Here is a 25092-nt window from a genome sequence, read left to right on the forward strand (position 1 = left end):
ACAGGCTTTCTGTGTTTCTCATTTGAAGACAGTGCCAGGACTGGCTTGCAGAGGACTTGAGAACAACAATTCTGAAGGCCAGGTGAAGACTCTGGAGTTCCACTCGTACGACACTCGGATCCATCCCTACCCCAGAGAGCCACACAAATTTGATGGACAGACCTGATCCGGTGGCAAGAACCAAACCCCATTTTTTTCTGACTCAAGTGTCTCTCTCCCTTCACTCCTAACAAAGGACCTGAGAAGACAAGGCCTCTTTGTCCTGGGCTACCCCAATCCCAAGTCTCTGCTGGCTTTTAGAACACACTGCTGTTTTCGGCTCCTGCCTGCTGAGTTGGCCATCCTACGACCAAATAAATAATTCTCACAATAGCGTACTTCTAACAGATGGCCTCTTTCCAGACTGGCAGCAACTTGCCAGCTACTGTATCCTCTGGGTCCCAGGGAAGAACACCCAGTAGAAATATTAGCGAATGCTTGGCCCATTATTTGGGAGGTGGAGGGAGTGGAACGAGGGAAGAAAACACTTCCCCCTATATTGGCCTTCGTGGCTCATTCAAAGTAGGGGTGCCTCTAAAGGACCCATTGGTGTTGAACTTGAATAAGTAAATCAGGTCACCCATTTAGCTCTGGGTCCCGGAAGGCTGGCTCAGGAGTTTCAAGAAGCAGAGGGGTTCATTCATTAGCAAGTGTGAGATTCGCCAGGGACTAGTTCCACAGCTCTCCAGCCACAGTGGTGGCTCATTAGCACTTGGGCAACCCCACCACAGAAGGGTGTGAAGTTGTCCAGGTTGTTGGCCAAGCCCAGGAGGCTGTGGTTTCTTTCTCTTCAAGTTTCTTGGGAAAAAGCTGTCTTGGTTTTTAAATAACTTCCCTACCATCACTAAGGCAGATATCCATGAATAAAGAGGAACACTGCAGGCCCTGTCTGACATCAATTTCCTCGCGAGGGTCTAGCTGATACTTCTCGCTTGGCACCACCCATCCCTCAGATGGAATTCTTGCCTTCTCTGTCCGGCACTGAGCCCTGAGAAGCTGATCTATGGGCTGTATCACCAGGCCCCTTGCCTTCTGGCTCTGGTTGGGATTGGCCAATGGGAGGCACCAGCAAGGATCAGTGGGCGGAGAATAGAAAGGCTGGGGTATTATCCATCCTCACAGCCCTCATCCCTGCCTGCTATGGATTGAATCATGTCCCCCGAAAATGTGTTATAAATCCTAGCCCCTATACCTGTGGTAGCTACAGCTGCTAACCAAAAGGTCAGCAGTTCGAATCCACCAGGTGCTCCTTGGAAACTCTATGCGGGCAGTTCTACTCTGTCCTGTAGGGTCACTATGAGTCGGAATTGACTTGACAGCAATGATATGGGTATACCGGGGGTTAGAATCCCATTTGGGAATGGGTTTTCTTTGTTATGTTAATGAGAGTATTAGTGTAGGGTGTGTCTTAAGTCAATCTCTTTTGAGATATCAAAGAGATTGAACAAGCAAGAGAGCAAGCAGAGATGGCCGAAGAGAGATGCCACACCACACAGATCAGCAAGGAATGAGGACCTTCCTTCCCCCAGAGCCAACAGAGAGAGAGTCTACCTCTAGAGCTGGCACCCTGAATTTGGACTTCTAGCCTCCTAACCTCTGAGAAAATAAATTTCTGTTTGTTAAAGCCATCCAGGAGCCCTGTTGGTGCAGTGGTTAAAGCTCTCGGCCGCTAACCAAAAGGTCGGGGGTTTTGAACCCACCAGCTGCTCCATGGGAGAAAGATATGGCCATCTGCTTCCTGAACTGTGAGAAAATAAATTTGTTTGTTAAAGCCACCCACTTGTGATATTTCTGTTATAGCAGCCGTAGGTGACTAAGACAGGGAAGTGAAGGGTGGGGAATCCGAAAAAGGCCTTGAGGCTGAAAAGCCCTTGGCACCCTCAAAGAACCAAAAGGGGGACAACGTGGTGGAATAAGGAGAAAGACAGCAGGGGACGAGGCTGGAGACGGAGGGAAGTGACAGAATCACACAAGGGCTTTTTAGGCCACTGTGAAAATTTGTGTTTTTTTCCCAGTCTGCTGGAAACCATTATTATTATTTTTTTAATTTTAACTTTATTGTGGTAAGTTTCATATAAGAACTTTGTCATTTTAACCATTTTTAAGTGTACGATTCAGCGACATTAATTGTATTCACCGTATTGTGCAAATATCACTACTACGTTATTTCTGAAAATTGTTCATCACTCGGTACCCACTGAAGAAGAGTGCTAGGGGTGGTGACATGGTTTGTTTATACTGGCTGCCCCGTGCAGAATGAATGGGGAGGGGCAAGAATGGGTGCAGTTAGGGAAAGAGGAGGTGATAGCAGGAGGCACAAGAGACGAGATGGCGGCTTGGCCAGGTGGGAAGTGGCAAAGACAGTGAGAGGTGACAGGTTGGACATGGATTTTAAAGATAACATCAGTAAGACTTGGTGAAAGACGGATGAGGGGTCACAGCGTTAGATTCAAGAAACGAGTCCAGGTCTCTCAGACAAAGTGTTTCTGAACCAGGGAACTTCACTGCCTTTCTTGACAATGCGCTTTTCACTCCACACTGAGCACGGGTATAAACATGCAAGGGTCTCACCAGAAGCTCAAAGAAGAACCAGGCGTACTTGAAGACGTTTTCCCTCACCATCCCAGTGCTGACCACCATCTGCAGAGCCAGCTCCTCATGGAAATGCTGAAGGAAAACCACAAAGACCAGTCAGCGGCCACAAGTGCTCTGGGTCACCAACGCCCCCTTTCTTTTCACCAACTCTATCAGCTTGTTGGGAGCTCCTGGTTTATGTAAACGGTTAACACGCTTACTGGCAGTCTACTTCTGAAAATCCAACCGTTGGAAACCCTATGGAGTGCAATTCTTCCCTGACACACATGGGGTCGCCACGTGTCGGAGGTGACTCAACGGCAACCGGTTTGTGTTTTCTTTTAACCCCCACGAAACCTAGAATAACTATAGATAACCTCATTATTTACTGCTCAGTGGGTGAGAAAGCCAAAGCTACTTAAACACCATGGTGTTCTGAAGTTGCATCTTACGTGGAAGCTTTAAAGTCAACACCTAAAGCAAAAATTGCTCATGGCAAAGGTTGCCCATGACAATACCTTAAATGACCCACGACGTCCAGTATGGATGCAACCCAACTTGCTCACTCTTATGTGCACTGGCGCCCTGGTGACACAGTGGTTAAGAGCTGGGCTGCTAACCAAGAGGCCAGAAGTTTGAATCTACCAGCCACTGCTTGGAAAGCCTCTGGGGCAGTTCTACTCTATCCTATAGGGTTACTATGAGCTGGAGTCGACTTGATGGCAATGGGTTTAGTTTTTCAGTTTTGGTTTATGTACATTAAAAAGGAGCCCTGGTGACACAATGGTTAAGCACTTGGCTGCTAATCAAAAAGTTGGTGGTTCAAACCAACCCAGCGACTCCAAGGAAGAGAGACCTGGTGATTTGCTCCCATAAAGATTCTGGCCTAGAAAATCCTATGGGGCAGTTCTACTGTCACATGGGGTCGCCATGAGTCAAAAAATGACTTGACGGCACCCAACAACAAGATGTACATTAAAATGTGAGAACTACTTCATAAAAACCAAACTTGTTGGCGTGGAGTTGATTTTGACTCATAGCGATACTTTAAGGACAGAGTAGAACTGCCCCATAGGGTTTCCAAGGCTGTAATCTTTATGGAAGCAGACTGTCACATCTTTCTCCCATGGAGCTGCTGGTGGATTTGAACCGCCGACCTTTTGGTTAGCAGCCGAGCACTTAAACCTCTGTGCCAGTAGGGCTCCTAGAGAGCAACTTAGCTAAACCAAAAGGAGACAAATGGAAAACCCGTGTGCAGATGTCTGGGCGGCCTATCAATTTATACCGCCAGCTGGTGAGTGATGTTGATGGAGAATGTGTGTTTTAGCCCCTCAGTAGGTCTCTTGCCATTGGGTCAGGCTCATCAAACCTTCTCATCTTGATTCACGATCACGCAATACTAGCTGTTGTGAGTCTTACGAGGCTCTCCGGCCTAGGGGAGGCGTGGGGCTGAGATTTAAGCTCCCATTGTTGTCTGTTTACATGGTGTACCTCGGCTCCACCCCATTCCCACTGCAGGAAAGAAGGGCACACCAGCTTCCGGGGCAATCTCTGGAAAGTAGGTCAGTCTGTCTGCGGAGTCTTACGGCAAGCAGAGATTAGGAAGGATAAGCGCTTCTTAAAGGAATTTGTGCTGCTTCGGGGTGGCATCATTACAATACTTCGCTCCAGAGGTTACATAAAATAGCCATACAGCAAAACCCCGTCTGCTGAGCGATGAAGGAAAATCACCGGCTAAATATCCCTCTGAAATGAAGTGACTCTGCCGGTCCTTTCAGGTCAGAACAAAGCAATTGCAAAAACAAACACGAATGTTCCCGAGAGAAATTAGACGATGCCTTAATGAAGTCAGGCTGTGGGCAAAGGAAGGTTTTTAAGGAAGAAAATGGTGCTTGGAACTGATCACTGCAAAGGGGCTGTGTCAGCCTGATGCTAAGCTTTAGAATAAGGGAGACATTTATTTTTAGCACCTAGCCACATCTTTGTTCACCTCTGCTTTTCCAGTTAATTCCTGGGATCTCTCACCAGACATATGGAGTGCCTGGACCATTACAGTCTGCAGCACCTGGCCCCAGCTGGGCCTCCTGTGCTAGAACTTTCCCTCATTCAGTAGAAGTGAGCCCTCCTGAGGCTCAGTCCCTCCGTGCCTGCTTAATAGGCAAATTTCCCTGTGGTGTTAGTGGCTGCAAATGGCTTCCTGCATTTATCTTTCCTGATTAACATTTTTGCATTTTAACAAAAACCAGTTGTCCTTGAGTGGATTCCAACTCCTGGTGGCCCCATATGTGTCAGAGCAGAACTGTGCTTCATAGGGTTTTCATGGCTGTGATCATTTGGAAGCAGACCACCGGGCCTTTCTTCTGAGGTGCCTCTGGGTGGGTTCGAACTGTCAACCTTTCAGTTACTAGTTAAGCACATAACCACTTATGCCACTCAGGGGCATTTTAATAGGAGTCTTGAAAGACACTCAAGGCCTTAACTTATGCTGCTACTATAATGGCAAGACTTCTGGGTGCCTGGCGGGGAGAAAACTCGAGATGACAGCTTTTTTTCCCCTCATCCCTTAAACACACAGGAGCCCATGGGGGGAGCAAACAGTTAACACATTCAGCTGCTAACTGAAAGGTGGGAGGTTCAAGTCTACCCAGGGGTACCTCAGAAGGAAGGCCTGGCAATCTACTGCTGAAAAGTCAGTCACTGAAACCCCCACAGAGCGTAATTTTACTCTGACACACGTGGGGTTGCCAGGAGTTGGGGTCTACTAGAACTCCACTAGTTTTAGACCACACAGGCCATGACTCTGATTTGGACGTTTTAATTAACGAGCCTTGGTAAGCAGCTTAACAGCTTGTAAAGATTCTGAACTCAAAGCTAAGGCTGTCTATAGAGAATAACGAGGAAGCGTTCTGTATTATGTTAGGAACCAAAGAAACGAATGATAGCTAATTGCTGCCATTCACTTTGGTCAAGGATGAACTATCCCCGAGATCACCGTCTGCTAAAGGAAGACGCTAATGCAGTGATTCTGCAAGTGTGGCCCTCCGGACCATACACCAGGTGGGAATTTTTGAGAAATGCAAATTATTTGGCCCCGCTCAGACCTGAATCAGAAACACCAGGGCGGCCCCCGACCCTGCAATCGGTTCTAACAAGCACCCAGGTGCTTCTGATGCATGGTAAAGTTGGAGAACCACTGAGGAAACAGGCAGGTGTTTGCTGCCGTGGAGTTGGCCCCCTACTCATGGTGACTCCACGCACGAGGGAATGAAGTGCTGCAACGCCGCCTGGTCCTGGGCCATCCCCGTGATCGGCTGCAGGTCAGACCGCTGTGATCCACAGGGTTTTCACTGGTGATTTTCAGAAGTAGATCACCAGGCCTTTCTTCCTGGTCAGCCTTAGCCTGGAAGCTCTGCTGCCTGTTCAGCATCATAGCAACACCCGAGCCTCCAATGACAGATGGGCGGTGGCTGTGCATGAGGCGTATTGGCCGGGAACTGAACCCAGGTCTCCCACGTTAGGTGAGAATTCTAGCACTGAACCACCGTGGCCCCGATAGATGGCCAAACAATGGGGGCAAGGAAGAGGGCTGCAAAAGTGTGTATACGTGTGTGGGTATGTGTACATGCATGTACAGGTATGTGCACACGGGGGTGTGCGAGTGTGTGTACAAGCGTGTGTTAGGAGGCTGGGGAGCGAGGCGGGAGAGCACTCGGATGGTGGGTGTTTTAGATCATTTTCATATCCTTCTTCTCTCGTCCTGTGATTATCCTCGTGCTGTCTAGCACAGTACCTTTTTGTTGGCTGGCCTCGGGGCGGAGGTCGAATTCGGGACATCGTTGTTGCCAGAGCTGTAGTATGACACCCGGTTGCAGTTGCGATCAGCAATCTGAAATACATAAACCACAACTGAACAGTCAACCAACAGTGGCACCCCACAGCCTGGGCATCAGAACCTCAGAATTAATTTGTAATATATCTCTTATTTTATCTGGCTACAAAGGGAAAACAACTCTCGTAGATAAATATAAAATTTTTTGGGGTAGATAATCGCCATTAACAGTTTGATGTGTTGTATAGTTACAAAGTAGCTTAGAATCAAGGAGTAATGAATCATTCTTTAAACATTCTAAGATTCTGTGACTTTACTGGAAAACAAGGGAGAAAAAAATGTGTGGAAACAGCGCCTCTCTGTGGTAAAATATGGTACCGTACTCAGTCTCCTAAACACACACAGACTTTGGAAGGTACGGTCACGCTCTATTCTATTCCCACCCCTTGCTACAAAATAATTACAAAATTGTTAACCCAATTCACATAGGAATTTAATATTCTCATTTTTATTAAAAGAGATCATAAAGATCAAGGCTGTCCATCAGAGTTGGAATCAGAAATTGGTGTTGCTTAAAGGAGCCTTAAATATAAGGTTGAATTAGTAGTGTACCGGCAAATTTTAACTGTTGCGGTGGGGGATTAATTTGCCAATCTCCGTGGTGTAAATGCTTCCATCGTGGCCGGTTCCAAGCTTCCAACATGATGTCATTGAATGCAGAAGAATAAATTATACGATATTTTTACCACATGGATACAATAGGCATAAACAGCCTCAAGAACATAGGTAACAGTAGCATGTAGAAAATAATTAGGAAAGGTTGAGGTTGAGTATTTATTACCTTTTTGAAATAAACTTTTAATTTGGCGATAATTTTAGATTTACAGAAAAATGACAAAGCTTAGCCCAGAGATTCTTGTATACCCTTCACAGTTTCCCCCAATGTTAGTATCTTACGTGACTGTGGTACATTTGTCAAAACTAAGACATGAACACTGGTACATGTAGTTTATTAACCAAATCCCAGACTTTTTTTCAGATTTCACCAGCTCGTCCACTAATGTCCTTTTTATGTTCCAGGATCTAACAACCCAGGATACCACACTGCACTCAGATTACCTTTTTTGTTTTTTCAATGAATGTTGTGTTTTTAAACCAACTTTTTATTTTGAAAAATTTCAAACCCACAAATTGCAATACTCCGCACAAGAAGCAATCATAAACCCTTCACCCAGGTCTAGCGATTGTTAACATTTTGCCGTGATTGTTTCTCTGCTTCCTTCTCTCTCTCTGTGTATGTATGTATATAAACATATTTTAAAAAAACCACTTGAAAGATGTCTGTGTGTGTTTAAGTATAGATGGCATAAGCAGTTTGCACACAACTACCAACCTAAAGGTTTGCGGTTCGAACCCACCCAGAGGCTGTGGAAGACAGGCCTGGCAATCTGCTTCTGTAAAGATTACAGTCAAGAAAATCCTGAAGAGCACAGTTTTACTCTAACACACAGGGCTGCCACTGAGTCGGAATCAACTTGACTGCAACAGTTTTGTTTTTTTTTTAAATACACACAAAATGTATTTTTTGAACAATTTAGAGTTGCAGACATCATGAAGGATTACCTTTGTTTTTAATATAGTTTTTTAAATTGTAAGTTTTATAGTTTTAGTCATGTCTGTGTCCAACAAGTGCCTCAAAAAATTCCTGAAAACTTAGCAATCGCCTCTCCTGAATGGATACGAGGCAGTGTCAGCACACCACTGGGCTGACTGCTGAAAATAACAAACAGTAGAATAGTGACAGTTTCATTTAAAGGTGTAATTTAAAAAGATAGTCATTTAAAAAGATCCATAGATAATTCCTAAGTCCAACCAGGGCTCTAAACCTCTGCAAAGGTGAGGAAAACCACAGCCCACAGGGGGCAGGCGGGGTGTTGGAGCCAAGGCCCGAACCCTGGTCTGGGGATCCCTTTTCTCATTCCCCACTGACCCACGTAGGTGGCGTTTGTAAGGACGAACTATCTAAGCCTAGAGGTTTTGATTTATCTTAAGCAGGGGGAAATGATATTTCTCCAAAAGCTTCCACCACCAGGAGGCCGAAGATAACTAGAAAGAAAATTTAAAAAAGTAGTTCGGTGAATATGCAGAAAATCATTGAATTGTACACAATAAAAGGGTGAATTTTATGATATGTGACTTACATCACAAAATTATTATTTTTTTTAAAATTCCAGTTGAGGGACATTCTACAAAATACTGACCGATACTCCTCAAAAGTGTCAAAGTCAAAAAAACCCAAAAAACAGGGAAGGTCTGAGAAACTGTCACCCACACTAAAGAGGAGAGAGACCAAGGGGACATACTGATTAAAGATAACCTGGGGTCTTGGATGGGGTCCCAGGGCAGAAAAAGGCCAAGATGGGGAAGCCAAGGAAATCCGCGTGATGTATAAACACCAGTTAGTGACAATGCCGTAATATTGTTCATTAATGACAAACGTAGCCTTCTAATGTAAGATGTTATCAACAGGAAACTGGAGGTGAGGTGTACAAGAAGTCCTAGACTATCTTTGCAATAACTCCGTAAATCTAGAACGGTTCTAAAATAAAAAGTTTATCAAGAAAAAAACGAATTCACATAAGGAAAAAAAATGTATACTGCAAATCACCAACCCTCTCAGAATCTCAGTTGTAATTTGTTTACAAAATTTTGGGTTTACTCCTTGGGGTTATTATAGGGGATCATCAATCTATGGATGTTAATGAGTGTACAAAAACTAAAAAAAAAACAAAAAAACCCAAACCCGTTGCCGATTCTGACTCATAGCAACCCCAAAGGACAGAGTAGAACTGCCCCCTAGGGTTTCCAAGGAGTGTCTGGCGGACTTGAACAGCTGACCTTTCAGTTGGCAGCTGTAACTCTTAACCACTACACCACCAGGGTTTTCGAAGCAGGTATTAAAACAAAAATGACAAGACAAAAAACAACCTCCCTAGGCATCCAAAAAAGTGAAAAAAAATTTTTTTCCCTTGAAAATAAAATTCACGGTATTTATTGACTCAGTGTGGCTAAACCAGCTACCTGTTGCCATCAAGTCGATTCTGACTCACAGTGATCCTATAAGGCAGAGAAGAACTGCCCCATAGGGTTTCCAAGGCTCTAATCTTTACAGAAGCAGCTTTCTCCCATGGAGAGGCTGGTGGGTTTGAACCACTGACCTTTCGGTTAGCAGCCAAGCACTGGACCACTGTGCCACCAGGCTCCCACCAGAGTTTACTAACTCTGAAAAGACCCTCAAGTGCCAGTCTTGCCTCTGCAGCTTCAGCTCAAAAGAGAAGAACTTCAGAGCTGCTGAAGCTGGGTACGGAAGCATTTTACCAAAGCAGTGGGCAAAACAGCACAGAACAGCCTTCCTCTGGCTAGGGTCCTTCAGTGAAGGTTGATTTTGTGTTGTTTCCCCACGTTTTAACAAAACATAATACAGCCTGTGTGGCCATTGGGGTTTGACGTCTCCCTACCTTTGCCGACATGATGCTCTTTACTTCCTCGTCCGCTGCAGAGTGTGCCCCCGCGAGGTCCGGGTTGCTGCTACTCATCACCCGGGCCTGTAGCAGCTTTGAACTCACAACGGCGGCAGAAGTGCGTCCGTAAGTGTGGTAACGAGGATCAGGGACAGGAGTGAGGCCGCCTGCATGCCACCAGGGAAAGAATGGCAACAGACAGGGACCAGGGTCACTTACGTGGAGAGGGACTGGGTAGATGGTGGAATAAATACCTACTTGACAGGCCTTGGAAACCCTGGTGGTATAGTGGTTAAGTGCTGTGTCTGCTAACCAAAAGGTTGGCAGTTCAAACCCACCAGGTGCTCCTTGGAAACTCTATGGGACATTTCTACTCTGCCCTATAGGGTAGCTATGAGTCAGAATCTACTCGACAGCCAATGGGTTTGTTTTGTTTTTAGACAGGCCTTGGAGCCCTGGTGGCACAGTGGCTAAGAGCTCGGCTGCTAACCAAAAGGTCGCCAGTTCAAATCCACCAGCCACTCCTTGGAAACCCTATGGGGCAGCTCTATTCTTCCTATAGGGTCGCTATGAGTCGGAATGGATTCGACGGCAATAGCTTTAAAAACATTTTTTTTTTTTATTTATACAGGCCTTGGAATTAGGGTCTTATTATCAAATGCCTAGGGGAGCCAGCGAGGTTACGTTTAGGGTGTGAGGCATTAGGGAGTGGTGAGGACTGTGGTGAACTGGAAACACATGTCTCGTTCAAAGGCAGAGGCTATTACTGTATTTTTATGCAAATAATGCCCCTTTTTTTGCCAACTGTGCCCTCCCCCCAGCCCCTTCGAGGTATTTCCCGTAAGCTCCCCTCCCCTTTACATGTTGCTGTAAAAAAATTAGCATAGTGAGCTTACAAAAATACCTCGATGTGGGGTGGAAGGTGTGGTTGGTTAAAAAAAAAACTGGGTAAAGACCAGTGAGGGATTCTTAAGGGGGCAAAGTAAGTGCTTAAAGCGCAAAAAAGGGAGGAAGAAAGTGAGAGAGAAAAATCTAGAAAGAAACTTTTACTTTCAGCACTCATGTCAGTTTTTTGTTATTCTGAAAAAGGACACTTTGACTTGAGGTTTTTTTAAATTCTATTTTGAAGTTCATGGCCAGGGTGAGGAGTGGGGGCACCCTCCCCTCCTGACTCTCACCTCCGGCAACCCACCTGACTTGGGCACATCCCTGTGCAGCTCTGGGAGGCGGAAGACGTAGTGGACGTAGGAGGCGAGCAAGCAGTTCCGCCCGTGCTGGTCCTTGCTCAGGTCCTTGCTGTTGTGGAGACTGTTGACAATGGCCACCACGGACTCGAAGGCAAACTGGGAGAAGTTGGCTGAGGAACCAAGAGAAGGGTGGCGGCCCCATTAAAATCAGTTGCCGTTGAGTTGATCCTGACTCACAGCAACCCCACGTGTGTCAGAGTTCAACTGTGCTCCACAGGGTTTTCAGTAGCTGGTTTTTTGAAAGCAGACTGCCAAGCCATTCTTCTGAGATGCCTCTGAGTGGACTCGAGCCTCCAACCTTTTCCAACCTTTCAATTAGCAGCCAAGCATGTTAACCATTTGCATCACCAGGGACTCCAGCCTACAACATAGGACATCTCACCTGTGGAGCCACAAAAGATGCATCCCAGGATGCAATGGCACCTGGCAGATGAAGAGGAAACCCTCCTCCCTGGGACTGAAACCCCCATGTGGCTCAGCCCATGCGGTCAGCCTCAGGGCCCCGCCCTCACACTCATGTCACGCAGTCAGCCTCAGATCCTCCCCCCCCCACACACCCATATTCCATGGAGACCCTGGATAGTGCAAACAGTTAATGCTCTCCGTTGGTAAAGAAAGGGTTGGTGGTTCGAGTCCACCCAGACGTGCCTCAGAAGAAAGGCCTGGTGATTCCACTATAAGACAGAAAGTAGGTGAGTGACTGCTAATGAGTATGGGGTTTCTTTTTGGGGGGAGATGAAAATGTTCGGGAATTAGTTCCATTTTTTGAGATTCCCTGGATGTTAAAAAATTAAAGAAACATTAAAATAGGCTTCTTAAAATTATGGTATTTTAAAAAATAACCTTGATTAAATCACTAAGGAAGTCTTTCAAATCATGTTCTTAGCAATCTATGCATTTATTTTACTTCTGAGATATTTCTGTTTTCTTGGCCAACAAAGAAATATAACATTTTATATTGTGATAGTTGTACAACCTTGTGAATATATGAAAACCCACACATTAAATACTATATAACTAAAATACTGAATTTTATGGCATGTAAATTATCTCAATAAATAAAAAAGAGTGACCATGCTGAATTTGAACTCCGAGAGCTGATTCCTCTCCATTGATCATGGTCTGTCTTAGTCTTTTAAAATGTTTAATTTGCTTGTTGGTCAAGAAAACAAAAATAGAGGGGAAATAAACAAGTCCATAAATTACCAGGAATGGGATTTGAAAGGCTGCCTCTAGTCATTCAATAAAGTTTATTAAAAAAAAATACTGTCACCTTCCCACCAGTCGCTATCATCGACTCCAGCCCCTGGTAACCCCGAGCATCACAGAAGAACTGTGCCCCATGGGGTTCTCAATGGCTGATCTTTTGGAAGTAGATCCCCAGGCCTTTCTTCCAAGGCTCATCTGGGTGGACTCAAACCTCTAACCTTTGTGGTAGAAGCCAAGTGCATTAAAGGTTTCTACCACCCAGGGCCTCCACAATAGTCTTAGGAACCCTGCTTTAACATTTGTTTGTTCGTTTGTTCATTCATTCGTTTATTCATTTATTTTTAAAATCCAGAGAGTCACAGAACAATGCACCTGGGCTTGGCTTCCCCTGGAACTCACATCACCAGTAGAAGGGAAGATGACATTGCCCCTGCTCCCTGGGTTGCTGGGAAATCCTGTTTCACAGACAGAGCAAGGCCTCCTCCCAGGACCAGGCACCTCCCTGGCCCAAGCCTGGCCGCAGGCACGCCTCCCTGGCCCTAGCCTAGCTGCAGGCGCCCACCTGTCTGGCCTGCGATGACCATGGGCTGCACCGACAGCTGGAAGAGCTTGTCGAGCACCAGGTGCAGGAAGAGCACCAGCGGCTCCAGGCGGGAGGAGTTGAGGCAGATGATGCTAAGCTTCAGCTCGTGCTCCAGTGCGCCCTCGCTGATCTTCTGGTCCAGCACGCGCAGCGGGAAGGTCACCTGGCTCTCCAGGGAGTGGCAGAGGGTGAAGAACTTCTCCAGGTGGTTGTCCTGGGGAGGGACAAGCAGACCATGTGGTCTCATCCCACCCACGTTCCCCAGTGGACTCAGAAGCAGAGCCAGATAGCTCTTCCTAGGCGGAGCCTTTTAACCAGTGTTCCAGGCCAGGAGCTCTATGACAAGATGCTTCAGACCAAGTTCATGAACATTGCTGTGCACAGGCTATGACCTCTCCATGATCATGAACCAAAGAGAGCAACATTTCAGCTCTGACATGATCTGCAAGCAGAGGCCAGCACAGCAGATACACACTGTCCAGAAAGGGGTCAAGAACTGCCATAGGATGTTGCTGGACGGTATGTGCTCAAATCGTTGACTGGGTGCATGTTTTGCTTTGTACAGTTCCACCAGAAACAAAATTAATATTATTTAAAAATGAACAAAAAACTGCCATATGACCCAGCAATCCCAATCCTAGGCAGATACCCAAAAGAACTGAAAGCACGGATGCAAACAACACTTGTACACCAATGCTCACTGCCACTCTACTCAGAATAGCCAACAGGTGGAGAAAACCCAAGTATCTGTCAACAGGTGAATGGGTAAGCAAAATGTGCTGCCTCCATGCAATGCAATATTGCTCAGCCATAAAGAGAAATGAAGTCCTGATCCATGCTGCAGCATGGATGTACCCTGAAAACAAATTGCTGAGCAAAATAAGTCAGTCACAAAAGGACAAGTATTATATGATCCTACTTATATGAGGAAACCCTGGTGGTGTGGCGGTTAAGAGCAGTGGCTCCTAACCAAAAGGTCAACAGTTCAAATCCACCAGGCGCTCTTTGGAATCTATGGGACAGTTCTACTCTGTCCTATAGGGTTGCTATGAGTCGGAATCGGCTTGGTGGTAATGGGTTTGGTTTTTTTGGTTTTACTTACATGAAATATCTAGAATTTGGCAGATATGTATAGAGACCAAAGTTTATTAGTGGTGACCAGGGGCTTGGAGGAAGAGGCATGGGGAGTTATTGCTTAGGGGGCACTGAGCTTCTGTTTGGGGTGATGGAAAAATTTGGAAATGGATAGTGGTGACGGTCACAAAACATGGTGAATGTAATTAATGTCACTGAATTATATGTGTAAAAAATGTTGAAATGGCAAATGTTTTGGTATATATATTTTACCACAATAATTTTTTTTCAGGTTTAAACAGAAAATAAAGGGGTCTAAGCAGATGCAAAACTCAGACAGCGACAGGAAAAGGAAGGAACGTGGAGCTATAAGAAATGAAAAAGGCTGGTCAAATGGCAGAATTACGACCGGCAAGGAGACAGCAGCAGACAAATGTTTCAACAGGGTAGCTACTGGCTTCCTTCATTCTGGGGCTTGACATTTTTGTCGGGTCTTTCTATTTAAACCACAGATAGAACCCGAAAAGTCTTGTAAGTGCCCACTAAGAACTGAAGGTTCTTTTCATGATTTTAAATCCATATACAGAGGTTTTCATTTTTGCCTCTTCCTGGCTTGTCCCTGGAAGGTCTCCCCGCTGCCGCCCCTACCTTCATCACCAGCCTTCTGGTCTGATTGCAAGTTGACCTTGAAGTTTTTTACCTGGGTGTGAACGGAAGAAACAGCTTGCACTTCAATATTAAATACTCCCTTATGTCCTTCAGCCCACTTGACGGGAGGATTCTGTAAAGGGATTTTCTGTGTTAGAGAAAAACAAACAAACAAAAGATTAGCCATTCAGTCTCCTTTTCTGATTACTAATAAGCAGAGTGAAGGCAGTGACTGCAAATGTCAAGGCTACACAAATATAAACCAACCAGGTGCCTTGGTGACCGCATGTGTGCCAGACTCCAACTCATGGCAACCCTTGTGTCAGAACAGAACTGTGCTCCATGGGGTTTTCAATGGCTGCTTTTTTTCAGAAGCAGATTGCCAGGCCTTTCTTTCAAGGTGCCTGTCGGTGGACTTGAACCTCCAACCTTTGGGTTAGCAGCTGAGCATGTTAACTGTTTGCACTACCTAGGAGCTCCTTACAAACATAAACACCACCCCCTAAAATAAAGACCTTGGAGTCAGGAGCTGGGTTCAAGTTCAATCCTGCACTGAACTAGTCTTTTTACTTTGGCAAGCCAGTTAAAACGCCCTCAATGCATGATGACCCCACCCACAATGGAATGAAACACTGCCTGGTCCTGCACTACCCCCGTGACGAGTTGAGGATTGGACTGTTGTGAGCCATAAGATTTTCGTGGGCTGATTTTTGAAAGTAGATCACCAGGCCTTTCTTCCTAGTCTATCTTAGTCTGGAAGCTCCACCTAAACTTGTTCAGCATCATAGCAACACACAGGCCTCCGCTGACAGGTGGGTGGTAGCTGCCCAGGAGGTGCGGTGGATGAGAATTGAATCCAGGGCTCCCACATGGAAGGTGAGTGTTCTCCCATGGGCCCACCACTGCCCTCTCAGAGATCATTTCTTGCCTTCAAGTCCCATCAGAATTGTCTTCCTCCAGAGCCACTGTGCAGTGTGGAGTAAGGAGGGCCTCGGCTGATGCTGCCACCCATGTGGGGTTTTGTGTCCATTTCAGTTTTAAGGAACCAGGCTGTATCTCCAATGGTCGGTGTGTACATGGCGTGGGGGCCCTGAGAACCATCTAAGGCAAAGAAAGTGACAACCTGGGGCCCACCGGCTCGATCCGGGCCACAGAGTGTTGGAAACTTTTTTTGAATTTGTTGCCAATATTTGCAAGTCAGGAAATTTCACATAAAAGACTGCTTCTCTAACTTTGTTTAAAAGGTGGAAGATATGAAAACAGTGGCCTTGAATCCAGTGGAGGTGCAGCTGTGGCCTTCGAACCGGCAGGCAGCCTCCAGTGGGGACAATTTCCACCAGGACTGGCTCTTACTTACATTACCCGTCTGGCTCCCAGGGAAGCCCGAGTTTGCCATCTAAGATCCAATGCAGCGCTGTCATTAGAAATATGTCAGCCATAGATGCAAAAGTTAAAATTTTCCAGTAGCCACATTAAAAAAAAATGAAAAGGAACATACGAAAATAATTCTAATAATACATTTTGTTTAACCGTATATAGCCCAAAGACGATAATTTCAACGTGTAATCAAAAAACACGATTGAGCTATTTTGCATTCTTTTTTCTAAGTCTTTGAAACTTGATGCGTATTTTGTACGTACAATGCATCTCAGTTTGGACTGGCCACGGTCAAATGCTCAGTAGCCACACTGGGCAGCGTAGGTCTAAAGGATATTTTAAGAGGCTGGGGGTGTATCTATGAAGATAGCCTAAGGCAAGTAGGAAAAAAGAGCTAATATTTACTTCATTGACTTTGTTGCTTGACAGACATTATCTTACTCAATGCTCACAGCAACCTTACAGGCAGATATGGGTTCAGTTTCATCTTTGAGACTCAGAGAAGGCAAGCAACTTACTCATTGTCACACAGCTAGTGAGTGGCAGAATGTGGATTTTGGATCCAGGTATGCCTATCTTCAAAACATAGGTCTGTTCCAAACATTAAGAAGGTGATTGGGAGTTCTAGGAAATTAGCATGCGGGCAGTGGTGGGTCAGTGGTAGAACACTCGCCTTCCATGGGGTAGACCTGGGTTCGATTCCCAGCGGATGCACCTCATGCATAGCCACAACCTGTCTGTCAGTGGAGGCTTGCGTGTTGCTATGATGCTGAACAGGTTTCAGCGGAGCTTCCAGACTAAGACTAGGAAGAAAGGACATGTGATCTATTTCCAAAAACCAGCCATTGAATATCTCACGGATCACAACAGAATATTATCTGATACAGTGCTGGAAGATGAGCCCCCTAGGTTGGAAGGCATTTAAAATAAACAGTGGCTGCAACAATGGAATTGAGCATACCAACGAACATAAAGATGGCACAGGACCGGGCAGTGTTTCATTCTGTTGCATATGGGATCTCTGTAAGTCAGAGCCGACTTGACAGCAACTAACAATAACAACACATGAAGGAGGTTTCTCAACCAGTTACTCCTCCTGTCCTATCAGACCAATGAGTGTGTCCTGAGCGGTGCAAATGTTTGCACTTGATTAGTAACCTAAAGGAGCCCTGACGGCGCAATGGTTAAGAGCTCGGGCTGTTAACCAAAAGGTCGGCAGTTGGAATCCACCAGCCGTTCCTTGGAAACCCTATGGGGCGGCTCTACCCTGTTCTATAGGGTCTTTCTGAGTCAGAATCGATTCAAGGCAACAGGTTTGTTTTTTTAATGTAATCTAAAGGTTGGTGGCTGGAACCCCTCCGGTGGCACCAGGCCTGGCGATCTGCTTCCGAAAAGTCAGTCACCGAGAACCCCGTGGAGCAGTTACACTCTGTAACACTTAGGGTCTTCATGAGTTGGAGCTGACTCGACAGCAACAGGTTTGGTTGGGTTTGGGTTTTATCAGTCCAATGTGTCCTCAGAAAATGTGTCCTGACAGCTTACTGCTCCGAAAACAAGACGCGCATCCTGGGTCGTGTTTAAGGTGAGGACGTGTGGGTCTGGGAAGGTGGTTACCTCTGCAGAATGCATGGAGTAGTTGGGCGGCAGCTTCTCCAAGGCGACGGGGAGACAGAAGGATCCCATCTGCAGACGTTCATTTAAGAGCATTGGCAGCCACTGCAACAGAGGACGTAAACACGGAAGCGGCGTTGATCACAGCGCGTGACTCTGGCAATTTATCCCGCTCACAAGAATCAAATGCAACTAAACGATGACTAGATATTGACCATGGCTCTTTCAGGCCGTCATTTCTGTCAAGTTCTTTGCATTTTAAATCCCCTGAGCGCTCCTGAGGTGGAGGGTTTGCAAAGCCAAGGAGGTAGCGCTTTTCTCGAGAGTCAACATCTGTGTGCATCTGAATACCATCAATGTTTGTTTTTCCTTTTCTATATTTTTTAAAGAAATAACTTCTGTTTTCCCCCCGGAGAAGAAAGAGCTGAGTTCACCTACGAAGCACACGTATTAAACGTGCGACTCTTTTGCTGGGCCTGAGCACTCTTCCTCAATCTATCAGGCACTAGCTTTCCGTTCCTGTAATCCGTCGTTGGCTAAGACAAGGCTCTCCTGCTCTTTGTGAGAGTCTGGGTTAGCACATATGGCTCTGTCTGACCGGGAGGAAGCAGGTGAAGAGAAGTTAGCTGTTTACCTCTGCAGGGGCCCTGAGTGTGCTAACCGCAGGGTGGGTAGTCAGGTGAAGACAACTTACTGAGTATCCCAGGAGGCTCTCCACGGAGGCGCCCTGCTTCTGCTGGCAGCTGATGTGATAGAAGGTGAACAAGAGGTGGTGGTTTGCTGTAAGCTTGGCAGGGAGCTTGATTTTCACTTCTTCATAAAAGTCAGGAGACCTGTTTCCAAAGCACGTTAGACACAAATAACTTTTAGTGTGAACAAGGACTTGTCAGGCCGCAAGCCATAATACCACACACTCTGTGCCCCTCAGAATTTGCCGGCTTGCTGTTGGCTTTTCTTTTTACATTATCTGATTCCTATACCGGAAGTCCTTGGAGCTGCTCACAGAAAACTACTCAGAAACGAAAGGTGTCAACAGGAAAAAAAATCCCCCACACAATGGAAACACCCAACAACTTAATTTGAAAACAAGGTGAGATTCGAAGTCCTGCGGTAACCTCCTTTTCCATCTCTGCCCTGAGAACAGGCACGTGGTACACTCATTGGATGGTTTTCTTATTTGTGTTTTTTTTAATTTTTATTTTGTGGTGAAATATATATACCAAAACATTTGCTATTTCCACCATTTCTATGTGTACAAGTCAGTGACATTAATGACATTCGCCGTGTTGTGTGACCATCACCACTGTCTGTTAGCAAGTTTTTTTCATCACCCTTAACAAAACCTCATGGGTCCCTGGGTGATGCAAATAGTTAATGCACTCAGCTAATAACCAAAAGGTTGGAGGCTCGAGTCTACCCAGAGGCACCTTGGAAGAAAGGCCTGGCAATCTACTCATGAAGAATCAGCCATTGAAAACGCTATGGGGCACAGTTCTACTCTGACACACATGGGGTCACTGTGAGTCAGAGTCAACTCAATGGCAACTGGTATCAAACACTCTGGACCCCTTACACAGCGGCTCCCCATTGCCCCCTCTCGCCCACCCCTGGTTACCACTAACAAACTTTGGTCCCTCAGAATTTGCCTATTCTACATAGAAGTTTCCTAGTCATATCCAAACACCCTGAGGGCAGCGTGGCTGGGGCTGGGGGCTGGGGACCACAGTCTCAGGGGACATCTAGGTCAACTGGCAGAACACAGGTCATAAAGAAAATGTTCTACATTCTCCTTTGGTGAGTAGTGTCTGGGATCTTAAAAGCTTGTGAGCGGCCATCTAAGATATATGTATTGGTCCCATCCCACCCCAAGCAAAGCAGAATGAAGAAAGCCGAAGACACAAGACAATATTAGCCTAAAGGACTACATGAACCAGAGCCTCCACCAGCCTGGGCCCAGAAGAACCAGATGGTGCCCAGCTACTACCACCAACTGCTCTGACAGGGATCACAACGGAGTCCTGGACAGAGTGGGAGAAAAATGCAGAACAAAATTCAAATTCACAAAAAACAGTCAGACTCACTGGTCTGACAGAGGCTGGAGGAACCCCCGAGACTATGGCCGTTGGACACTTGGCTAACTCAGAAATGAAGCCATTCCCGAAGCCCACTTTTCAGACAAAGATCAGACAGGCCTATAAAACAAACGATAATACACATGAGGAACCTGCTTCTTAGTTCAATCAAACATACAAGACCAAATGGGCAACTCCTGCCCAAAAGAAAAATGAGAAGGCAGGAAGGAACAGGAAGACTGGATGAATGGACAAAGGGAACCTGGCGTGGAAAGTGTTGTCACATTGTGAGGACTGCAACCTATGTCACAAAGCAATATGTATATAAATTTTTGAATGGGAAACTAATTTGGACCGTAAGCTTTCACCTAAAGCACAGTAAAATTAAAGAAAAAAAAAAGAATTTGCCTATTCTAGATATTTCATATAAGTGGGATTATACAATATTTGTGCTTTGGGGCCTCAAAGAAGAAACAAATGAGTGGAGTGAGGAGGAAAAGGAACTTGAATTTATTGAATTACTAAGTACCAGATATTCAGTGCTTCATGTCTAAGACCTCATTTAACCCTCGTCCTAGCCCTGGGGGTTCAGAAAAGTATTCAAATGGGCCAAGGTTATCAGGCCAGGATGAAACCCAAACTTGTCTAATCCTGTAAAGATTTCCCTCCTCATCTGTGAAATGTGAATAACACTGTAGACTTTATTCTGTGACTCAGTTTACTGACAGCAATGAATGCTCCATTTCTACTTGGTCAAGTTAAATTTTCTTCAAGGAGGTAATGAGGCAGGTGTGAGGTGGTATCTACAAGATGAAGGGACGGCGTGAGGAGAACTGGGTTCTGTTTCTGGCTCCCTCCAGTACCTCAAAGGAAGCGATGAAAGTTATCTGCTTATCGAACACCATAAAACTTCCCTCCACCATACTAGAAGGTTCTAGAAAAGTCAAAACTATATTAGGTTCTTGAAGATTTGTTCTTCTTTCAGTCTTAGTTAGACTGCACATCTCCAACACAGGATCATGGAACTACCATGGATTGCCCCTAAATTATAACATCCATTGCGAGGAATGACCCAGAGAACTCAGAAAAGGCAGGAGATAATGAGCCAACCCTGGCAGACATTTACAACTCTGAAATGTACTTACTTATTATGGTAAGTGACAGCTGTGTACGCTTCCTGTAGAAATTCAGGCCCACTGGACTTTCCAAAGATGACCTGTCCAACAAAATAGAAAGGGCCAAATTAACATTTGGGTCTATCAAATCCATGGTTATCAGCCCAACAGGATGTTCTGGTCTCATGGAGCTGTATCTTGTAAAACAAGGCTGCTGGGTTGTACAGCTGGCCCAACCACACCAATGCAGAAGAATGGTTATGAAGGGCAAACTGAGGCACCAAAGAACTAAATTAGGGATCAAGGGCCCCAAGTATGTGAGGCTGAAACACCAGGGTCCTCTCTACGTGGTCTCACCACCTACAGGTGTACTCTACAGGGCAAACCCACATACTTTTGCTCTCAGTGATAGATCCCAAGTCCAGGCTCTTCTCCCTCCAAAGACATGGCCTGGTTGCTTGGGGAGAAGACTGGTGAACACGTATCTGTGCACTTTAGAAAAAGCTCCTTGAGGCTGACGCAGCTCTAAAGGCACCTGATTTGACAAGAAGGCTCACCTTTGGGCAAAGAACTAAAGAACCCTTTCCTCCAAATGAGGCCTCCTGGGAGGTGCTAACAGTTTGTTCTCAGGTTTGTAGTGAACGGGGGGCCCTGGTGGCACAGTGGTTAAAAGCATTCGATTGCTAGACAAAAGGTCAGCGGTTCAAATCCACCATGCGCTCCTTGGAAACCCTACAGGGCAGGCCTACTCTGTCCTATAAGGTCGCTATGAGCCGGAATCAGCTCGATGGCAGTAGGTTTGATTCGGAGCCCTGGTGACGCAGTGGTTAAGAGCTCGTCTACCAACCAAAAGGTCAGCAGTTCGAATCCACCACACGCTCCTTGGGAGACCCTATGGGGTAGTTCTACCTTGTTCAATAGGGTTGCTATGAGCCGGAATTGACTCGACGGCAGTGGGTTTGGTTTTGGGTTTTTATTAATCGAACAGTGGCTGCAACAACGAGCTCAAACATAGCAATGATTGTGAGGATGGTGCAGGACCAGGCAGTGTTTTGTTCTGTTGCACACGGGGTTGCTATGAGTTGGAACTGACTCGATGGCACCTAACAACAGCAACGTTAACTGAAAGGTTGGTGGTTCAAACCCATTCAATGGTGCCATGAAAGAAGGGCCTGATGATTTGCTCCCATCAAGGTTACAGCCAAGAAAACCCTATGGAGCTCAGCTGTACTCTAACATGCAGGCCACCGTGAGTGGAACTGACTTGGTGGCAACAGGTGTGGTGTTGGTCCTCCTTTCAATGTAGCCATCCCCATGCTGGGTGACTGGAGGACAGGCTGGAATGGAGCCCCCGCCTGCCCTCTTGGCTGGGTGCCTACGTGCACAACCACACCTGGAAGGCCTGAGGATGGTGTTCCAGAGGCCAGGGCAGGGACAGCCAGAGAGTCCCCTTTGAGCCACGCATTTCTGCCCATTGCAAGAGCACTCCTTGCATTGAGAAGGTAGGTGGGACATTGTTGGTGTCAACTGCTGTCGGGTTGGCCCCCGACTCACGGCCACCCCCTGTGTGACAGAATAGAGCTGTGCTCCACAGGGTTATCTTGGCTATCATCTTGACAGAAGCAGATGCCAGACCTTTCTTCTGCAGAGCTGCTGGGTGGATGTGAACCACCAACCTTGGGGTTAGCAGCTGATCGCAAACTCCTTGCACCACCCAGACTCCTATGGTGGGACATCAGAAAGATGGTAAAATAAGAGAAGAAAAAAGTAAACATTTGAAGAATGAAAGCACTGGAAAAAATCACCTCAGTAGAAAGAAATGTGAACTGAATTCCATGGCTTATGCCAAAACCAAACCAAACCAAGTGCCGCTGAGTCTATTCTGACTCCTAATGACCCTGTAGGGCACAGTGGAGCTGCCCCATAGGCTGTAATCTTTATGGAAGCAGATTGCCACATCTTTCTCCCGAGCAGCTGGTGAGTTCCAACTGCTGACCTCTTGGTTGCAGTTGAGCGCTTAACCGCTGTGCCACCAGGGCTCCTTCCACGACTTATGGGACATAGTAACAGCTTACTACCCATTTCATTTAGTGGAAAATGGTTAAGAAGTAAAAGTTCTGGCATTTTTGGTTCCTCAGAGAACAACTGCATTGTACTATGTATTTATTATTTAAGAAGCCCCGATGGTGCAGTGGTTAAGCGCCTGGCTGCTAACCAAAAGGTCAGCAGTTCGAACCCACCAAGCCACTCTGCGGGAGAAAGATGGGGCAGCCTGCTTCCTTAAGGATTTATATCCCTGGACACCCTATGGGGCAGGTCTACTCTGTCCTGCAGGGCCGCTATGGGTCGGAATCGCCTTGTACTTGCCGAGGACTGTAGACCCGTAATAGACACACTCTGTATACTGATGTGAGGCCCTGGGTGGTGCAAATATGCTCGGCTGTTTACCGAAAGGTTGGAGGTTCAAGTCTACAGTGAGGTGCCTTGGAAGAAAGTCCTGGCAATCTGTGTCCGGAAAAAGACTTTCCACTGAAAACCCTATGGAGCACAGTTCTACTCTGGCACGCCTGGGGTCACCAGGAGCCGGGGCTGACTCAACAGCAGCTGGTATAAAGGACAGGGACGAGCGCTCGCTATCGCCCGTGGGAATTCACAGGGGAGTTGAGCCCACCCTGGTCTGAAGCCAAGGCTCATTTCCCTCGTTACCGGCAGAGCGTTGCTAGCATCCTCTCCGCACATAAACTGGATCTTTATTGTAATGTTCCGGGCAGACGCCAGCTTGCTAGCAAAGTTCAGCCTCTGTGGGTAAACGTAGAGAAGGTTTCTGGAAAAGAAAAGATAAAGAACCAGTGAGCAAGGCCTAGAGTCTATTTTAACCAAGTTCTTCGTGGAATGCCGAGGTCTACGCTCCTGGGGTGATTATTTTGAAGGGGTCTTTCCTTTCAGGAGAGGATTATTTTAGGAGAAGCACGTGTGTGATTCAGCTTGTAGTCATGTGATAACAGGCAGCAGCACCATGCTCCCCTGTTTTGGTACATTTAAAGGTGTACCTGTATCTGGTGCAGCTCAGAAAGTCCTCGTGTTTAGGAATGTGGGACTCTGCCTAGAGGTGATGGTACCCCTGACATACGGAGAAGAAAGCAGAAAAGGTTCAGCTCATTTTCAACGAAATCCACAGCCACAAGGGATGGCCTAATTGCATCCCTTCTCTTTCTCGTTTTCTTCCTTAATCTTCATGGAGTTGTTTCGGTTGTCCACACTGGCATAGCTTTCTCTGCTGCTTTCGCTTCTCTCTCCTATCTCAGATGAGAGCTGAAACCACCAAGTCTCACTGAACTGTATGTCAGTAATAAAAACAAGCAAACGACAGCGACGATTCAAGTGACGCGTCCATTAGGTCACAACTATAGGGCAGGTACTGGGCTAAGCATAACTGTGCATGGTTTTTCTCTCCATTTGCGTGATTACTAATACCTTCCATTAGAAGGACGCCCTGGTGGTGCAGTGGTTAAGTGCTCAGACGCTAACTGAAAGGTTGGTGACTTGAAACCACCAGGTGCGCGGTGGGAAAAAGATGTGGCCGTCTGCTTCCGTAGAGGTGACAGCCTTGGATGCCCTATGGAGCAGTCCTACTCTGTCCCACAGGGTTGCTATGAGTCAGAATCGACTGGACGGCAGTGGGTCCATTAGAATGGAAGCTCCATGAGAGCAGGGATTTGTGTGTGTTTTATTCACTAACATACCTCCTGTAGCTAGAACAGTGACTGGGACAGAACAGGTGCTAAATAAATATTTGTTGACTTAAGGAATAAATACGTATATTTTGATAAGCTGTATTCCTGACTTAAAGAAAACAGTAACGCCACTAACATGACACTTCTCCTGAGTCAAACAATGTTCCGAAGACTTTTCGATGTACTAATTCCTTTAATTCTTAGAATTATCCTGCTGGGTAGGCACTATGATCATCTTCACTCCCTTTTCGCAAAGGAGGAAAAAATGAGATAGAGATATAAAATAACGTGCCCCGGATCATATGGTCAGGAAATGGCAGTGGCTGGAATCGAAGCAGATGGCCTGGCTCCACAGCCACCCTCTTCAGCACTAGGCTGCACTGCCTCAGCTAAGGCTCCCATGGAAAAGGTAACAATGCCTTTTTATACCAGGTTATCCTTTGTGTGGGTGTGTATGTG

The 25092-nt window shown here is 46.2% G+C and overlaps 1 protein-coding gene across 3 annotated transcripts in view; it reads right to left on the reverse strand.

The window, feature by feature from the left end:
- DOCK8 (dedicator of cytokinesis 8) overlaps positions 1-25092 on the reverse strand; it is a 214857-nt gene that overhangs the window by 66510 nt on the left and 123255 nt on the right. For all 3 annotated transcript variants that reach the window (XM_049896144.1, XM_049896142.1, XM_049896143.1), the window contains 10 exons: positions 23606-23723; positions 20930-21000; positions 18407-18545; positions 17716-17817; positions 14777-14872; positions 12982-13216; positions 11156-11320; positions 9961-10130; positions 6404-6499; positions 2611-2706 (listed from right to left, as the gene is read on the reverse strand). In XM_049896144.1, coding sequence (XP_049752101.1) covers positions 2611-2706; positions 6404-6499; positions 9961-10130; positions 11156-11320; positions 12982-13216; positions 14777-14872; positions 17716-17817; positions 18407-18545; positions 20930-21000; positions 23606-23723 — 1288 coding nt within the window. The remainder of the gene's footprint in view (positions 1-2610; positions 2707-6403; positions 6500-9960; positions 10131-11155; positions 11321-12981; positions 13217-14776; positions 14873-17715; positions 17818-18406; positions 18546-20929; positions 21001-23605; positions 23724-25092) is intronic.

Source organism: Elephas maximus, chromosome 9 (assembly GCF_024166365.1).
Source record: "Elephas maximus indicus isolate mEleMax1 chromosome 9, mEleMax1 primary haplotype, whole genome shotgun sequence".
Classification (NCBI taxonomy): domain Eukaryota; kingdom Metazoa; phylum Chordata; class Mammalia; order Proboscidea; family Elephantidae; genus Elephas; species Elephas maximus.